Below are 13,526 nucleotides of genomic sequence, written 5' to 3' on the forward strand. Positions count from 1 at the left end.
GCAGAATGCAGCACAGAGGCAAAACCAGCAGAAATTAATGCTGACTGCAGCAAATTCCTAAAATTGCAACTTTTGCAAAGATCCTTTCTAAAACAGCTAATATTACCAGTTTTAGTTAAAGTGAAAAGACAGTTACAGATGAAGGATGGAAAGTTCATATTCCAGCTTTCACTGCAAGTCTGAAATGATATGCATTACTTTCAGCAACCAGTGAACTCAATGAACTCTAGTAAGTACGCTTGAGGTACTTCCACTTTATTTTGAGTGTCAGAAGGGAAATCTCCATTTTATTCCACAGCTCAGTTAACCAAACCAGTAATTACAAGTCATTGTATTCAGGATGACTTATAATGAGGTCACTCCTTTGATAGCAAGTTCTTCTGGCATTCACATAGGAACCCCAAAGCACCTATTCCACCTGAATCTTTTTTCTCACAACAACAAAAAAATCATCTCTTGCAGGAAATGTCAGTAAAAAACCTCTAAGTCTGCACAACAGTTCTTTTGTACTTATTATACAGACAAGTATTTTAAAACACTAACCACAAATTAGAAAACAATTGTACTACTGTATAACCTTCAAAACAGGCTCTATGTACATACCCATAATGATACAAAATATTTGATCACACAGAGACTTCTTTAGATGAATGTCAGAATTCTTTTGCTACATATAAAACGTTTGCTCTGGTACATGATGAGACGTGATACGTACAGTACTTTTCATCCTAACAAATGTGAACTTCTACTTTCCTCAGCACTGTTCATTTTCCCAGAAAAAAAAAAAGCTGGATTTAAACCATTTTCCTGGTCCAAAACTCCTAAAGATTTTCCAGCAGGGATTTCAGTAACTCAGGAAGACACTGCTGTTTTATAGATAGAGATGTGTTCTTTATTAGGAGCATCAGACAAAATTGGTAAGACAGATAACGCATTTTAACATTAAAACAACCCTATATTGGATAAAACTAGCTTACAAAAGATTATACATCAACTTTCAAAACACAAGAGGGGAGGGTTCATGACCAACAATTTCATTTTAATATAAATTTTCTTTTGTAACATTCAGAAACAGTATGTAGCAAGTAATTCCTTTCAGTTAACATTTTATTAAAACTGTCATGAATCTCTCTTGCTGTAGAAAACAGGAAAAATTTAATCCAGAATATACCTAAGGTTCCCCCTAGTCTGAACATGCTTCCAACACTGAGCAGAACTTGCTCTGCAATTGTAAGCCTGAACTAACCAGTGACAAGGCCCTGTGCATCAGGAACTGCTCACAGCAGCTCAGAGTTGAGCGCTGCTCTGCCCTCCTTTATTACTATGCAGTGGAAAACAGGATGGAATAAGAGAACGTGAAATGCAAGACTGCCTTTGGGACTGAGAAACAGCAAAAAGGTATTATATGAGAAAGGCATAACAACAGCAACTGACAATATTAAAAGAGTCAATGCAAAAGGAACATCAACAAGGAATCAGGAAAGAAAGTAACAGCCGTGTGGAAAGCCTTACGGATAGACTGGAACCAAAATTGATAAACTGAAGCAGTGAGCAGTAATAGGTTAAGTGATGGGTCCATGAGAAGTACGTGCTATGTAAAATGCAAGAGACAAGATGTTCCTGAAGTTGTGGGGTAGGAAATACATACAAGGTTACAAGCAGCACTGCTCATCTCCTCCCGTGAGGCTTCCTGATACCTTGTATCTGTAAAACACTGGTTTCTCTGAAGGACAATTTTCTATTTTATTACAAATTAATTTTTCTATGCAATCTGCTCCAACCAGCAACATTAGTTCCTTTCTCTTCTATGATTAGTATTTTCCCCTATTAGTACTTTAGATGAATTGTGGTATTCTTGCAAGTACCACTGCCAGAGGCAGATTCTCAGGTCTAGGGAGGAAAAAAAAATGAGGTCAAGTTACCTAGACACATCATTTGAATGATCAAACTTTCAAATTTGCCCATTTCATAGGGAAGCTTCCTGCCATTCAGCTTCAAGTATGAATTTTTAAAGATACCCTGAGGGTAACAAAATTTGTGGTACTTCTGGAAGACTTCTACTTAGTTACAAAAGGAAGTTAAACCATCAACAGAATTAGATCAAGCAACTGCTATCCAGCTGTATTCAAATTCCCAAACTAGTATCATCAGTCATAAATCCCTGTCATCTCGGTACTTTTCATTGTTTAGAATTTTGTCTTTGCCTGCAGCAAGCCATATATCATGTTAACTGTTCAGGAAAATTGTTAATAGACATTTGTCCAAGCAGAATTAAAAATGCACAAGAAACAGAGGAAGATCAAAGGTGACTCATACTGAAAGCACTTTCAGCACTATGCCCATGATTTTTGTAAGAATAAAAAAATTGGATTCAGATTTTATTAAGAATAATTTTAGTACAAACCAGAATAAAAACTGAATTGCTTCAGAAAGGGATCCAAGGGAAAAAAAGTTACAGTCAAATTGAGGACAAAGTTTAGGTATAACCACATAAAGAAGGTGGCGGTTGGGAACACTCCTGGAACTGTGTGTTCACTTTCTCTTAGCTCAATTCCAGCCATTCTGCAAATTACTGAAGATAACAGTTAAAAACACAGCAGACTGCAAAAAGATGGAAATACAAGAAGAGAGTAGATACCAATAGCAAGAAAGTTAAAGTAAGTTGTCTCAGGAGAATTTTAAAATAATTAAAAATAGGTTTCAACAAAGAAATTAAAACAAGAAACTAAATGGGCAGAGAACTCTAATCAGATCTTCAGCACTTTGCTGCTGGTTTGACATAAAAAAGGCTGGTAATAGAAGGATGGTTAATGTAGGCTTTCATCCTCACACGGTCAAACACTCTCCAGTTTTGAATATAACCAACTACTTTGTATCAAGGAAGAATCTTGAACTCTGGATTTTTTTAGTCTGACTTTAACAAGATCTTAAGTTACTGGGGATGGAAGGAAAAGAAATCAGTATTACCTCCTCCAAGTATTCAAAAACTCAAGCCTCTATTTCCTTAGATGAAATGAAATAGATAATCTAGCAGAAAACCATGTCAACACACTGTCAAGCACCTAACAATTATGGTAGTTTAATACAGGCTTCTATTTTAAAATAAAACAAGAAAACTTCCAAGTTAAAAACACTGTTTCATCCTGAAAACATCTGACCAAACTATGCAGGTAGTATAAAACTCTGACATTATGACTCATAATCTAAAGCCCCTTTTCAGTTCGTTCATATAGTTCAGAAAATGAGTAGAATTAACTACTCTTTTTAAACATAACAAAAATTTAAGGTACAAGTAATTGCTGCCTGTCTTATCTCACACCTATCAGCTGATTTTGACTGTCAGAATAAATACATAAACCCCAATGGTTTTAGTGTGCAGGAACTCACCTGACATTGTTTGTTCCAGCCGGTGGATCAGTGACTTTTTAGCACATTCAACATCAGGACTTGGGTAATCCAATACCTGCCTGCACCAAACTAATGGACTGACACATTTTTGCACTGGAGTCAGTTTCTTCTTTGGGGATGTATATAACCTGGAAAAGAGAGAGAGAGAAAGAAAAAAAGATCTATGAGGACAAAAAAAAAAGGCATAAGATCAGACATGCAACAAAATATCATACACTATGCTATTTCTATTTTTATAGTCTATCTATACAATAATTCAATCCCAAAAGATAAAGAAAGCACAAATTTTACCTTAAAATTAACTTTTTTTGGATACAGCATGAAAGCGATAATATATGGCTTACTCAAGAAACTGATGCCTATCTTGCTATACCAGGATATGTTGACTGATATGCCAGGAAATAAAAAAAAAGGTCTTTTCAGACACTTTAGGTATATGGACAATTTCATTATGTCACATAAATACACAATCAGGGCATCTTTTCAGATTTAAGTAGCCTTCACCTGAAAGAAGGAAATAAAGCACTGTGCAATAGGGAACTCTTGTTTTCCTAACCAAAGATGGTAGCAAGCAATTGGCATCTTAACAGCCAAGGGGCAGTGCTAAAGTGCACAAAACACAACTACTATTTCAGTAGCCTTGAACAATGAACATTTCATTTTTATTTACTATTTGTATCCTAACACCTGATCCTTTAATTTTCTTTGAACAGAGAACAAAGGGTCTACCTCCATCCTAAGGGGTATACAGCCAAGCAGCAGAAACAAGGAGGAACAGATAATGCACACAGGAAAGTAGAGAGATACAATGAGGTCATATTATTCTGCAGGACATGCTGAAGCCTTTGTCCAGCAGCATCTCCACTCACTTATTTTAACATCAATATTCCATGACTGAAGAAAGTAGTATTCCAGTTTAAAGGCTCTAAAAATGTAGCTGAAAAGTCTCTTATTTCAACAGACTAGAGGAAAAGTAATAAGCAATCATACCCTCAAAATAGGGATGTTTAAGCCTTACTTTGGACTAGAATCAAACTTGGAAATGTACTTCAGCAAAAAAGAACAGTGAATGGCAAGATGTACAGCTGTAACTAGAGCTTACGCATATGCAAGAACAGCTAAATGAGTGTTTCTTCTAGGAATAATGACAGACTTCATATTCCAAGTGAGTATGACTGTATGCCACACACTGTAACTTAGGAACATTTGACAGTCTCATCAGATATGCTTCCATACAAAACAGACAGCAAATGTTTCCTTTAAGCCAATGACATCGGCAACACAGAAGTTATTTCCCACAACTTTCGTCTTTACAAGATTAGCTGATCTTTCCTCTGTAATTCTAGAATTTGAATTATTTCTTTACAGTAGCTTTTAAAGGTTAATTCTTTTAGTTGCCACCATTAAGTTCACTTCTTAAGTTCAGAAAAACTCCCCAAGAAGCACGCTTATAAAACCACCATGGGTATCTTGCCCAAAACTCTGATCTTTTCTTAAGGCACACTCTGAAACTTTTCCTTCAAACACTGAGATTAGCAAACTATGCTTGCAAATGCAGGAGAGGAGATTTTTATTAGTAGCCAGGTTTTCAAACAAAAAAGGAAAATGTAACAATGCAAACAGCCACTGCCACAAACTACAGTTCAAGGGGTTTACGCTCTGGCCAGCATCATGCTGGCTGGTAAAACTGATTTTGTAGAAATCCTTAAAATCTTCACAGGCATTCTGCCCACAAGAAATGCTAAAGGCCCACCACATACTTATAGCCCTGAAGATCCTTGAAAAGAATAAGAATCACTCAGCTTTTACAGTTCTGTATAAACAATCACACAATTTTCTGTACTTGCCTCCATCCAGTTAACAATCCCTTTAACAATCTGAGTTTACTGTCTTTTTAGCATTTATTGCTATGTTTATACAATACAAAGAAGTGTTAAAGGCAACAAAGCGAACTTTGGTCCTGTACAGGCCACGCTCACTTCCAGCTCTCTGGAGAGCTGACATGCCTTGCTGTGTTTGAGAAGTTCCATGCACCTTTGGAGTGCTTACAGTAATGGCCAGTACAAAAAGCAGTAAAGTGCAAAAGGACACACAAAAGGGGTACCTTCAACAAATCTACAAGATTACCCTAATGAAAATTGCACCTGGTATTTTAAGTTTCAACACATTCTTTGCTGCAATTTCCAATAATTGAATTTGTTTCACAAGTAGTTTATTTACTGAAGCAATCCAGGCTCACACAGCTCCCACTTCTCCATCTTTTTCTCTAACCAAACAAATACTGCATATTCTCCCACCTCTTTCCAGTCAACTGGTTTTCCTTTAGCAGCCTTTGTTTCATAACTTACACTTCAAGAAAGGACAGAACATACCTATTTCATGCAACTCCACTACCTCATGACACAAACATATACACTGATGTGGTAACAAAACAGTTCTTTCAGGGCAGTTTCTTGCACATCATGCATTCATGAAGTCTCATAAAGCAGTGACCTTAATTTCCCATCTGAGAAAGAACAGACAATCTCAAGTTTTGAGACGGACTTAATTCTACTTGCTTCACCTAATTTGTTTTAAAAAACCCCAAAAGAACGAAGGACAAGGCTAAGAATCAGAGTGATGCCTCTACCACTTCTTCCTCTCTTCCTGACAGCAGGAAGGGAAAAAGAACACAGACTGTGAAGCATCTGCAAATAACTTCATACTGCTAAGGGATCTTCTTTGTCAAACTACTGCTTGACCCCAAAGATGCAGGTCCTCCTTACCTAAAGAGCTTTCCAAAAGGGATCTCTTTTGTACCCGTTAACGCATTCCACAGCAATGCCACAGCATGGATTGACAGCACAGCAACTTTGAGTCTGAATATAACCATAATAACTTCATACATCTTTAACCACTATAAATCACTTTCTCAAAAGGAAGTTGAAAACTATTGAGGAAGCTGAAAGCTCACAGTTACTCCTGTACTACAAATGTTAACACACCAGAAACCTACACTCCAATTTCTCTACAGGAGAGCGAAGACTCTACAGTTCAGTGACATAAGGTCAAGTAAAAGAAAACAGTATATAAAAAGAACTCAGGAGCTTTGATCTATTTTGAAACAGCATTAAGAAGCCCAGACACTATGATTCTGCTGCACACACTAATACTTCCTTCCTTTGGCTGTCACTAGTCAGCTCTGCCACAGCAGCACCAACCTGAAGCTGAAAGCAGCCAAGGGCTCTACCGATTAATTCCAGCAAGACGCAGCACAGAAAAGGGCAAAGCTTTGCAGAAAGATGGTCACTATAAGCACATATGACCATGTCAGCCAAAGAGGGCAGGCTGTAGCATGTTGTACTGGGACACTGCTGAATCGGAAAATGGAAAAAGGCTTTGAAGAAAGAGGACATGACACAGAGGTAGGAGTGGAACATTTGTGTGAACATTACCTCACCTGAGAACACCTCCCAGTGCATTAAATTACAAGAGGCCAGTTGCCACAGGCATAAAACCAGAAGCCAAGAATCTAATCGGGAAGAGTCTTTTGTAGCAAAATCCTTCCACTGCTCTGTAAAAGAGTGAGGGGTAAACAAGCAGATGAACATGAAGCCACAGATCTGAATTAGAAAGAAGGCGGCAATTGGAAGGAACTTGAGTTAGAGCTCCTTTATTTTAGCTGCTTTAGCTTTAAGCAATGACAGGTACAACAGATGCAATGAAATGAGAGCAGACAAAACATGATGCAGGCAAAAGCAAGATGAAAAACCTGAAGACATGATGAGGAAAAAAAGTTGAAATCTAAGGACAGAACAGTAAGAAATTTAAAATACAAGAAGGTGATTGCACAATGAAAAGCTAGTGAAAATAAATAAATCAGGAGATAATAATACTGGACAGTCGTGGAAACAGGTAATTTTGAACACAACAGTGTCAACTGAAACTCTTTTAGATCAATCTAAAACTTTCAGGAAACCTTATCTGAAGCAATTTAAGTAACTAAATTTTAAGATGGATTTTGAATGAACAACGTAAAGAGATCTGAAGAGAATCGCTGGTTGAAAGAAAAACCAATCCAAAAATTAAGTGACGTTCCTGCACATATCTAGTACACAGATTTCCTCTTTCCTTCTCTGCCAGACCACGAAGTTCCTACCCTACAGTTATAACTGACTGAGATACACATTGCTTGGTCTGTAATTACCAGTTTTCAGCTGCTCCTCACAGAATGCTTCTAGTTCCAAGAGATGCAAGACTTACAGTAAACTCCAGGTCCATATAAACTTCAGGATATGAACACTACCAAAATGCTTTGACAATCTCATTAAATCTGCATATTAAAGCAGCACATCTCAGCTACACAATGCGCTTTTTAAGTAGAATTAGGAATATTTGAGAGGCCGCAAAGTGCAATTTGGAACACATCTACCCTTCTGTGTCCAGCAATAAAAGATAGTTAGCTATGCCATGGCTACTTATAGGAAATTATAGCCATTATTAATTTTCTAATCCAAAAGAACATGTAGATGTCTGAAAGGGATGTTGCAGAACAGGAAATGGGGCCTTCAAAAACACTATCTCATAGCTCCCCTGGAACTGTCACACGAACTGTCCACTGTTTGAGAAGCTATTCATAAGGAATTTATTAGAGCACTCGTGCTCTAATGTGGCATTGTTGATACTTATATGGAATACGGGAAAGTTGAGAGGTTCTGTATCCTATTAAATGTGTTCCAAAGTAAAATTCTGCTTAATGACTGGGCTTGAGAGTTCTAAAAACATCTACAAGTAGTAGAAACGTGAATTATGCCTAAACAAGACATTACAAAGTAAATTCCAGGAACGTCATTAAGACAGTAAAAGAAACTTGTATCAAAGCTTCCCTTACACCTAAATATCAAGAATATTTAAAAGTTATAAATATCACACAAGAAGCTAGAAATGGAAAAAAGTTCTTTCTCAGGATTCTTCCTCCAGTCCTCAAATATCTGTTTCCCAACAAACATGGATATCTCAAAGACATTAGTCAACTCAAATATTATTTGATGTTACCAGTTGTTTCACTTGATAAAACTGGCAACTTCTGTAATCCTTGGTTTTCATACATGCTTCTTTTCATACTATCTTCCTAGTTTGTGAAGACACTGTCTGAATTTGGTTAAACCACAACAACTTTAAATCAAATTGACATTTAAAGTGCCACAAAATCAAAAGCACCAATTTGTCTTTTACTTACACCATGGGACAGATATTGATTAGAACCTGCCCAACTTCCAAGAGGCCTAAACCACATTAATACAGTGAAATTTAGTGATTGGACAGGAAATGCTGCAATGTAGTTTCAGCAATGGGACATTGTTCAGGTGGAGCTCTATCCTAAAATACTCATGCTCGCTGTGGCAAACTAGGATTCCAAAACAATGACAGCACTTAAGGGACATCGGGCAATAGGAGATGGAAGACAATCGTTACAGATGACAATCACGTATCTCAAAACAGCCACTCAGCCAACTAACAACAATGGATTGCTAGAACAGAAACATAAACTATTACAAATAGGTGCAAATTAGCTGTTGAATGAGAGTAAGTATAATAGTGAAAGTATGTGCCTTCCACTTTAACTAGTCAGGATATACAACCAATCTGAGGTCCTAAAAAGCACTGAAACTATTACTTTGAACTACTAAGTTAATATAAACAACTCACCAATAATCTCACTTTAAACACAAAATAACTACCTTTTGTTTGTAAACAAACTCAGTCAACTGGCAGCTATTTCAGCCCTACCAAGGAGACTTCAGATTAGGCTGACATGGAAACACTGGTAAGTGCTAGGCTAGTTTTTATAGCACTGTCATTTAAAGAAGACACAACTGCCCGGACGTTTACTGAGCAATTACACATACGAAACAGGTACACAGCAAACTCTACACTTTTATGCACGTGCTGCAAGTAAATTTTTACGAAAAGCACTGCATGTTTTGCTCACATTTAAAAGAAAACATCTCAGAAAGCTTAGATGAGTGACTACAAAGCAAGTTACAGTGGATTCACAGCACATAAACTAATCTACAGTAATTGCCCACGTGTCCCCGCTTATCCTGCAATAAACTTGAGACAGCTCTCCTGCACTGCTGCCCAGGTGTCTCCAACGTGCCACACGTTCACACTCAACCTTACCCAGCAAGTCAGGCAAGGAGCTGCATACCACTTCTCAGAAGATTTCTCCCCTCTGGTCCCCACTCCTGGCCCTTTGTCTTTTTAATTAATTAATACGGAAAAAGACTGTTCGGATCGAAATGTGAAAAAAAAAAGTTTGATCCAATCTGGTTCAAAAACAGCTAAATAGGAACACCCATAGAATAGATTTTGTAGTCAACAATAACTTGAGGAAATAGTTGGCAGGTCTAAAGCAAAGTCTCCCTGGGACTGGGTACAGCTCAGTACTGTGTGCAGGTGCAGATGTGACCATTTGCAGCCTTAGGTACCCCACCAAGAGGAAAGTTTCAGCACATTAATCATGGTTCAGAAGCATATGGACAAGAAACTCAAGCTAAATTCACTGAAATATTTTTAATAATTTACCATATAGTTTGAAGATTGTCTGATATGCTAAAATGTTTAAAACTTAAAGCATATCTGGATTTAACTAACCACAGTGAAGAAAAACAAACAATATAAACAGTCCTGAAGTCCAATTAGCTAATGCTGTTACTAATGCAGCAGCATCACAGTTCCTTTTCTTGTTAGCTAGTTCTACCTTCTTCTTTTTCACTTCACACTTCTGTCCTGTGGAGATTTATCTAAATGCATTTAAAGAAATAAAAGCTAAATATGAGCCAATCAACTCCAAAATGTAGATTTTAAAAAAGTCACATTCCAATATCAATTTCAGTCACGGTATCAAGTGTTCCATGTTAAATTCACACCCACTAATCTCATGTGTGCAATAAATGTCAAACAATGTAATTTCAGCAGGGAAGAAAACTATTTCTTCTGCCATTAGAAGGCTGAAGACAATTTCATAATGGGTATGAAAATGTCTGTATTATACAAAACAGAGAAAAGAACTGAGATAACCAGCACCCTTTATCATCTATTACTGCCCACAGCAAGTTCCTTCTGATATCAAAAGTAAAGACAAATCCAAGCTTCTCTATGTAGACAAGCGAAATAGGCAAGGTAAATCAATTTCTTATGCACAAACTATTTACATTTAGTTTGTTTCCACAAGAGATTCCCTCAGTTCCTAAGTGATCTTGGACTTTTACAGTGTATAATCCATATTTTAAACAGTATTTTGGGCTAAACAGTAGTGAACCAAATCCATTTGAACCTGAAAGAGTTCACATGAGGTTTAAATTTCAGTGAGTACATCCACCCTTTCAGTTGATTCAATTACTTTTTGAGAGACCTTGCATAACCAAGGCCTTAAGAGCAGGATCCTAATGGTAACAGTTTAAGTGAAATCCACTTACTCACATCATCCCTCCTACCTTCACAGGCTCCTTTTTGATTGCTCCACTAGGCCTCTAAAAATTTCAAACTTCATTTAGAACAATCACCTCCATTCATATCCATGCAAATACAAAATCATCCTGCCTTTATAAGAAAAAAATGGGTTTGAAGTATTCAGTGCCTCAACAGTTGACTTCCATTTTTATTGAGCAGTTAAGAACAAAAAATCATCAGTCAATCTAGCCCAACCACATTAATCATCAACTGCATATAAACTAGAGTAGGAAAAGACATTTTTTAATTACAAATTCCTATTTCCTGATGTGTGAAACAGTCAGTAAAATTTAACAATTGCTCTTTTCTAGGTGTACATGTGTCACTTAGTGTCCCATGTCTGAGGCCGAAAATTAGTTGCTAAAATATATTTTAGCATTATAGTTTCCAAAACGTTAGTAAAGGAGTGAGGACCTGCGAAAGACTTCATTTGTGTGTTACCATCTTTCGAGGACTAGAACTCGCACACTGCCACAAGAACTGGCAACGTGGGTAATGTGCCAAACACCTGACACCAGGAACAGCAGTGCTCAGCAAATCGTGTGGCTGCCCTGCCAGCACCCAGAACCATATCAACAAAAACAGCACTTATGCCACCACTGTCACCATACACTCTGTTGTGACATTAACTTTCACTGAAGAGATGCACGATATTACCCGTGATTTAGGATTAATATATAGAACTGTAACATAAATTGTCACCATAACTCATGATTTTCACAAACTTGGCCATTCCACTCCAAACTTACCGTGCTAATTTACTACTTTTTTATTTCTATCAAGGGCTATAAGCCAGTAGATTACAAGGCATACAGTGAGAAATAAGAGTAGTTTCGCACAGACTCATCATTTGGGAGATGATGCCTTGTGTTAATTTAGCATTGGATGAGAATAAACTTATGCTCTCATACTCTCCAGTGGATCAGGCTGGAAGTCAGGCAAATGACTTCTCCAAGGAAGTGCATTCAGTCTCTTCCCTGAGCAACAAAAACATTGCTCATGCATGAAATCATTCCAGCATAAGGCATTTCTAAATCTGAAAGACATCTTTGTTTGTTTTTTAAATTTGTCTGCACATTTGCTTCCAAAGACCTTTGTAGATCAATCTACAACCAGTTCTGCCCCAAGTCAGATTCCTGGTGTTACACTTTTCCTCCCTGTACATGCTTCCCTGGAATTTCCCTGTTGACTCTATGCTCCTCCCCACTATTTCTCCTGCATCCCTAAGGCTGCTCCTCAACAACTGTCATAGGAAACTTCAAAACGACAGCTGGAGAACAGCGTGATGTTTAGAGAGAGCAAACCTTGATTCTCAGTGGAAGCTCATCCAAGTGTAATAATGACAAGGCGAACAGTCACCTGCAGGTGTTTCTGCTCGAGCAGCAGGGCAAGCAGTCCATTTAAAACGAGGAACCACCTAAGGAAAACCGTGGTCCTACATTATTAGCAACAAACGAGAACACCTAAGGGAAGCACGTTTATAACATGAAAAAGTGTGTTACGTTTGCTGCCTTCACAACGGAAAGCAGCCAAGGCATAAAACACGCCTGATGTACGTTTGAAGTGTAACAGTACCTGTGGGTTAATTCTGAACTACCTCAGAAACTTCCCACAAGTTTCCCAACGCCTTCTCCACACCTTCTGAACTCTCGGAAACACTGACGGCGGGTCCTGTGGCAGCACTGGGCGCCTCGCTGGAGCTCCCACCGCGGCCGAGCTGGAGCCGCGGCGCGATGTGCAGAGACAAAACACCCTTCCCCGGCAGGCTACAGTAGGTCTCGCAGGCCTAATTAATCCCCTCACCCAGCGCAGAGGGCGAGGCTGCTCCGCACACAAAGCCCCGAGACCCCTCCATGCCCAGGCACGCGACTGGAGCGGCCCCTTCCCCCGGGCACGGCGCAGCCCCACCCGCACCGCGGCCGCCTCCTCACCAGCCGGTCTCGTCCTCATCGCAGCCAGCCAGCCGCTCCAGCTCCTCCGGCCTCAGCACCGCCGCCTCGTCCAGCAGGCCGCTGCCACCCTCGCCGCCGGGCTCCTCGGGGGGAGAGCGCCGGGCGGCGGCGCGGGGGCTGAGGCAGCGGCCGTCGGGCGCCGGGGAGGCGCCGGGGGGTGGCGGGGAGGGCCCGGCGCTCGGCAGGCGCTTGGGGCTGGCGGGAGCGGCGGGCAGGGCGCCGTGGCGGCTGCGGAGCTGCTCGTTCTGCTTCTCCAGCTTCTTCACCAGCTCCTGCAGCTTCCGCACCTCCGCGTCCGCGTTCACGCCCGAGCCGACGTCCTCCATGGCGCCCGCCGGCACAGCGGCGGCTGCGCGGGCTCAGGCGGCCGCGCCGCCCCGTCTACGCGGCTGGGCTCCGGCGGGGCGGGCCGGGGCGGGGCGGGGCGCGGGACGCACATCCGGCCGCTGCCGCCGCCATCGGCACCGCCCCCGTGCGGCGACCACGAACCGCCGCTTCCCGAACCGGCTCTCCCGGGACGGAACGCGGCGGTGGTTTGGGGTTCCGGCAGGACAGGCTGTGCGTCGGCCCCTCCTGGCGCCGTCTGAGGAGCTCCTCCAGCAGCCGCGCTCCTGCGGGAACGGCCTGGCCTGGCCTGGCCTGCCGTGCTTTGGGGTTGCGAATTCCAGACAG

At 40.4% G+C, this 13,526-nt stretch overlaps 1 protein-coding gene across 2 annotated transcripts in view; it reads right to left on the reverse strand.

The window, feature by feature from the left end:
• SLAIN2 (SLAIN motif family member 2) overlaps window positions 1-13,244 on the reverse strand; it is a 35,000-nt gene extending 21,756 nt beyond the window's left edge. For both annotated transcript variants that reach the window (XM_071556527.1, XM_071556526.1), the window contains exons 1-2: window positions 12,834-13,244; window positions 3,388-3,536 (exon numbers count right to left, since the gene is read on the reverse strand). In XM_071556527.1, coding sequence (XP_071412628.1) covers window positions 3,388-3,536; window positions 12,834-13,180 — 496 coding nt within the window. In that variant the 5' untranslated portion in view covers window positions 13,181-13,244. The remainder of the gene's footprint in view (window positions 1-3,387; window positions 3,537-12,833) is intronic.
• Between the last annotated feature and the right edge of the window lie 282 nt (window positions 13,245-13,526).

This window comes from Pithys albifrons, chromosome 5, assembly GCF_047495875.1.
Source record: "Pithys albifrons albifrons isolate INPA30051 chromosome 5, PitAlb_v1, whole genome shotgun sequence".
NCBI lineage: Eukaryota > Metazoa > Chordata > Aves > Passeriformes > Thamnophilidae > Pithys > Pithys albifrons.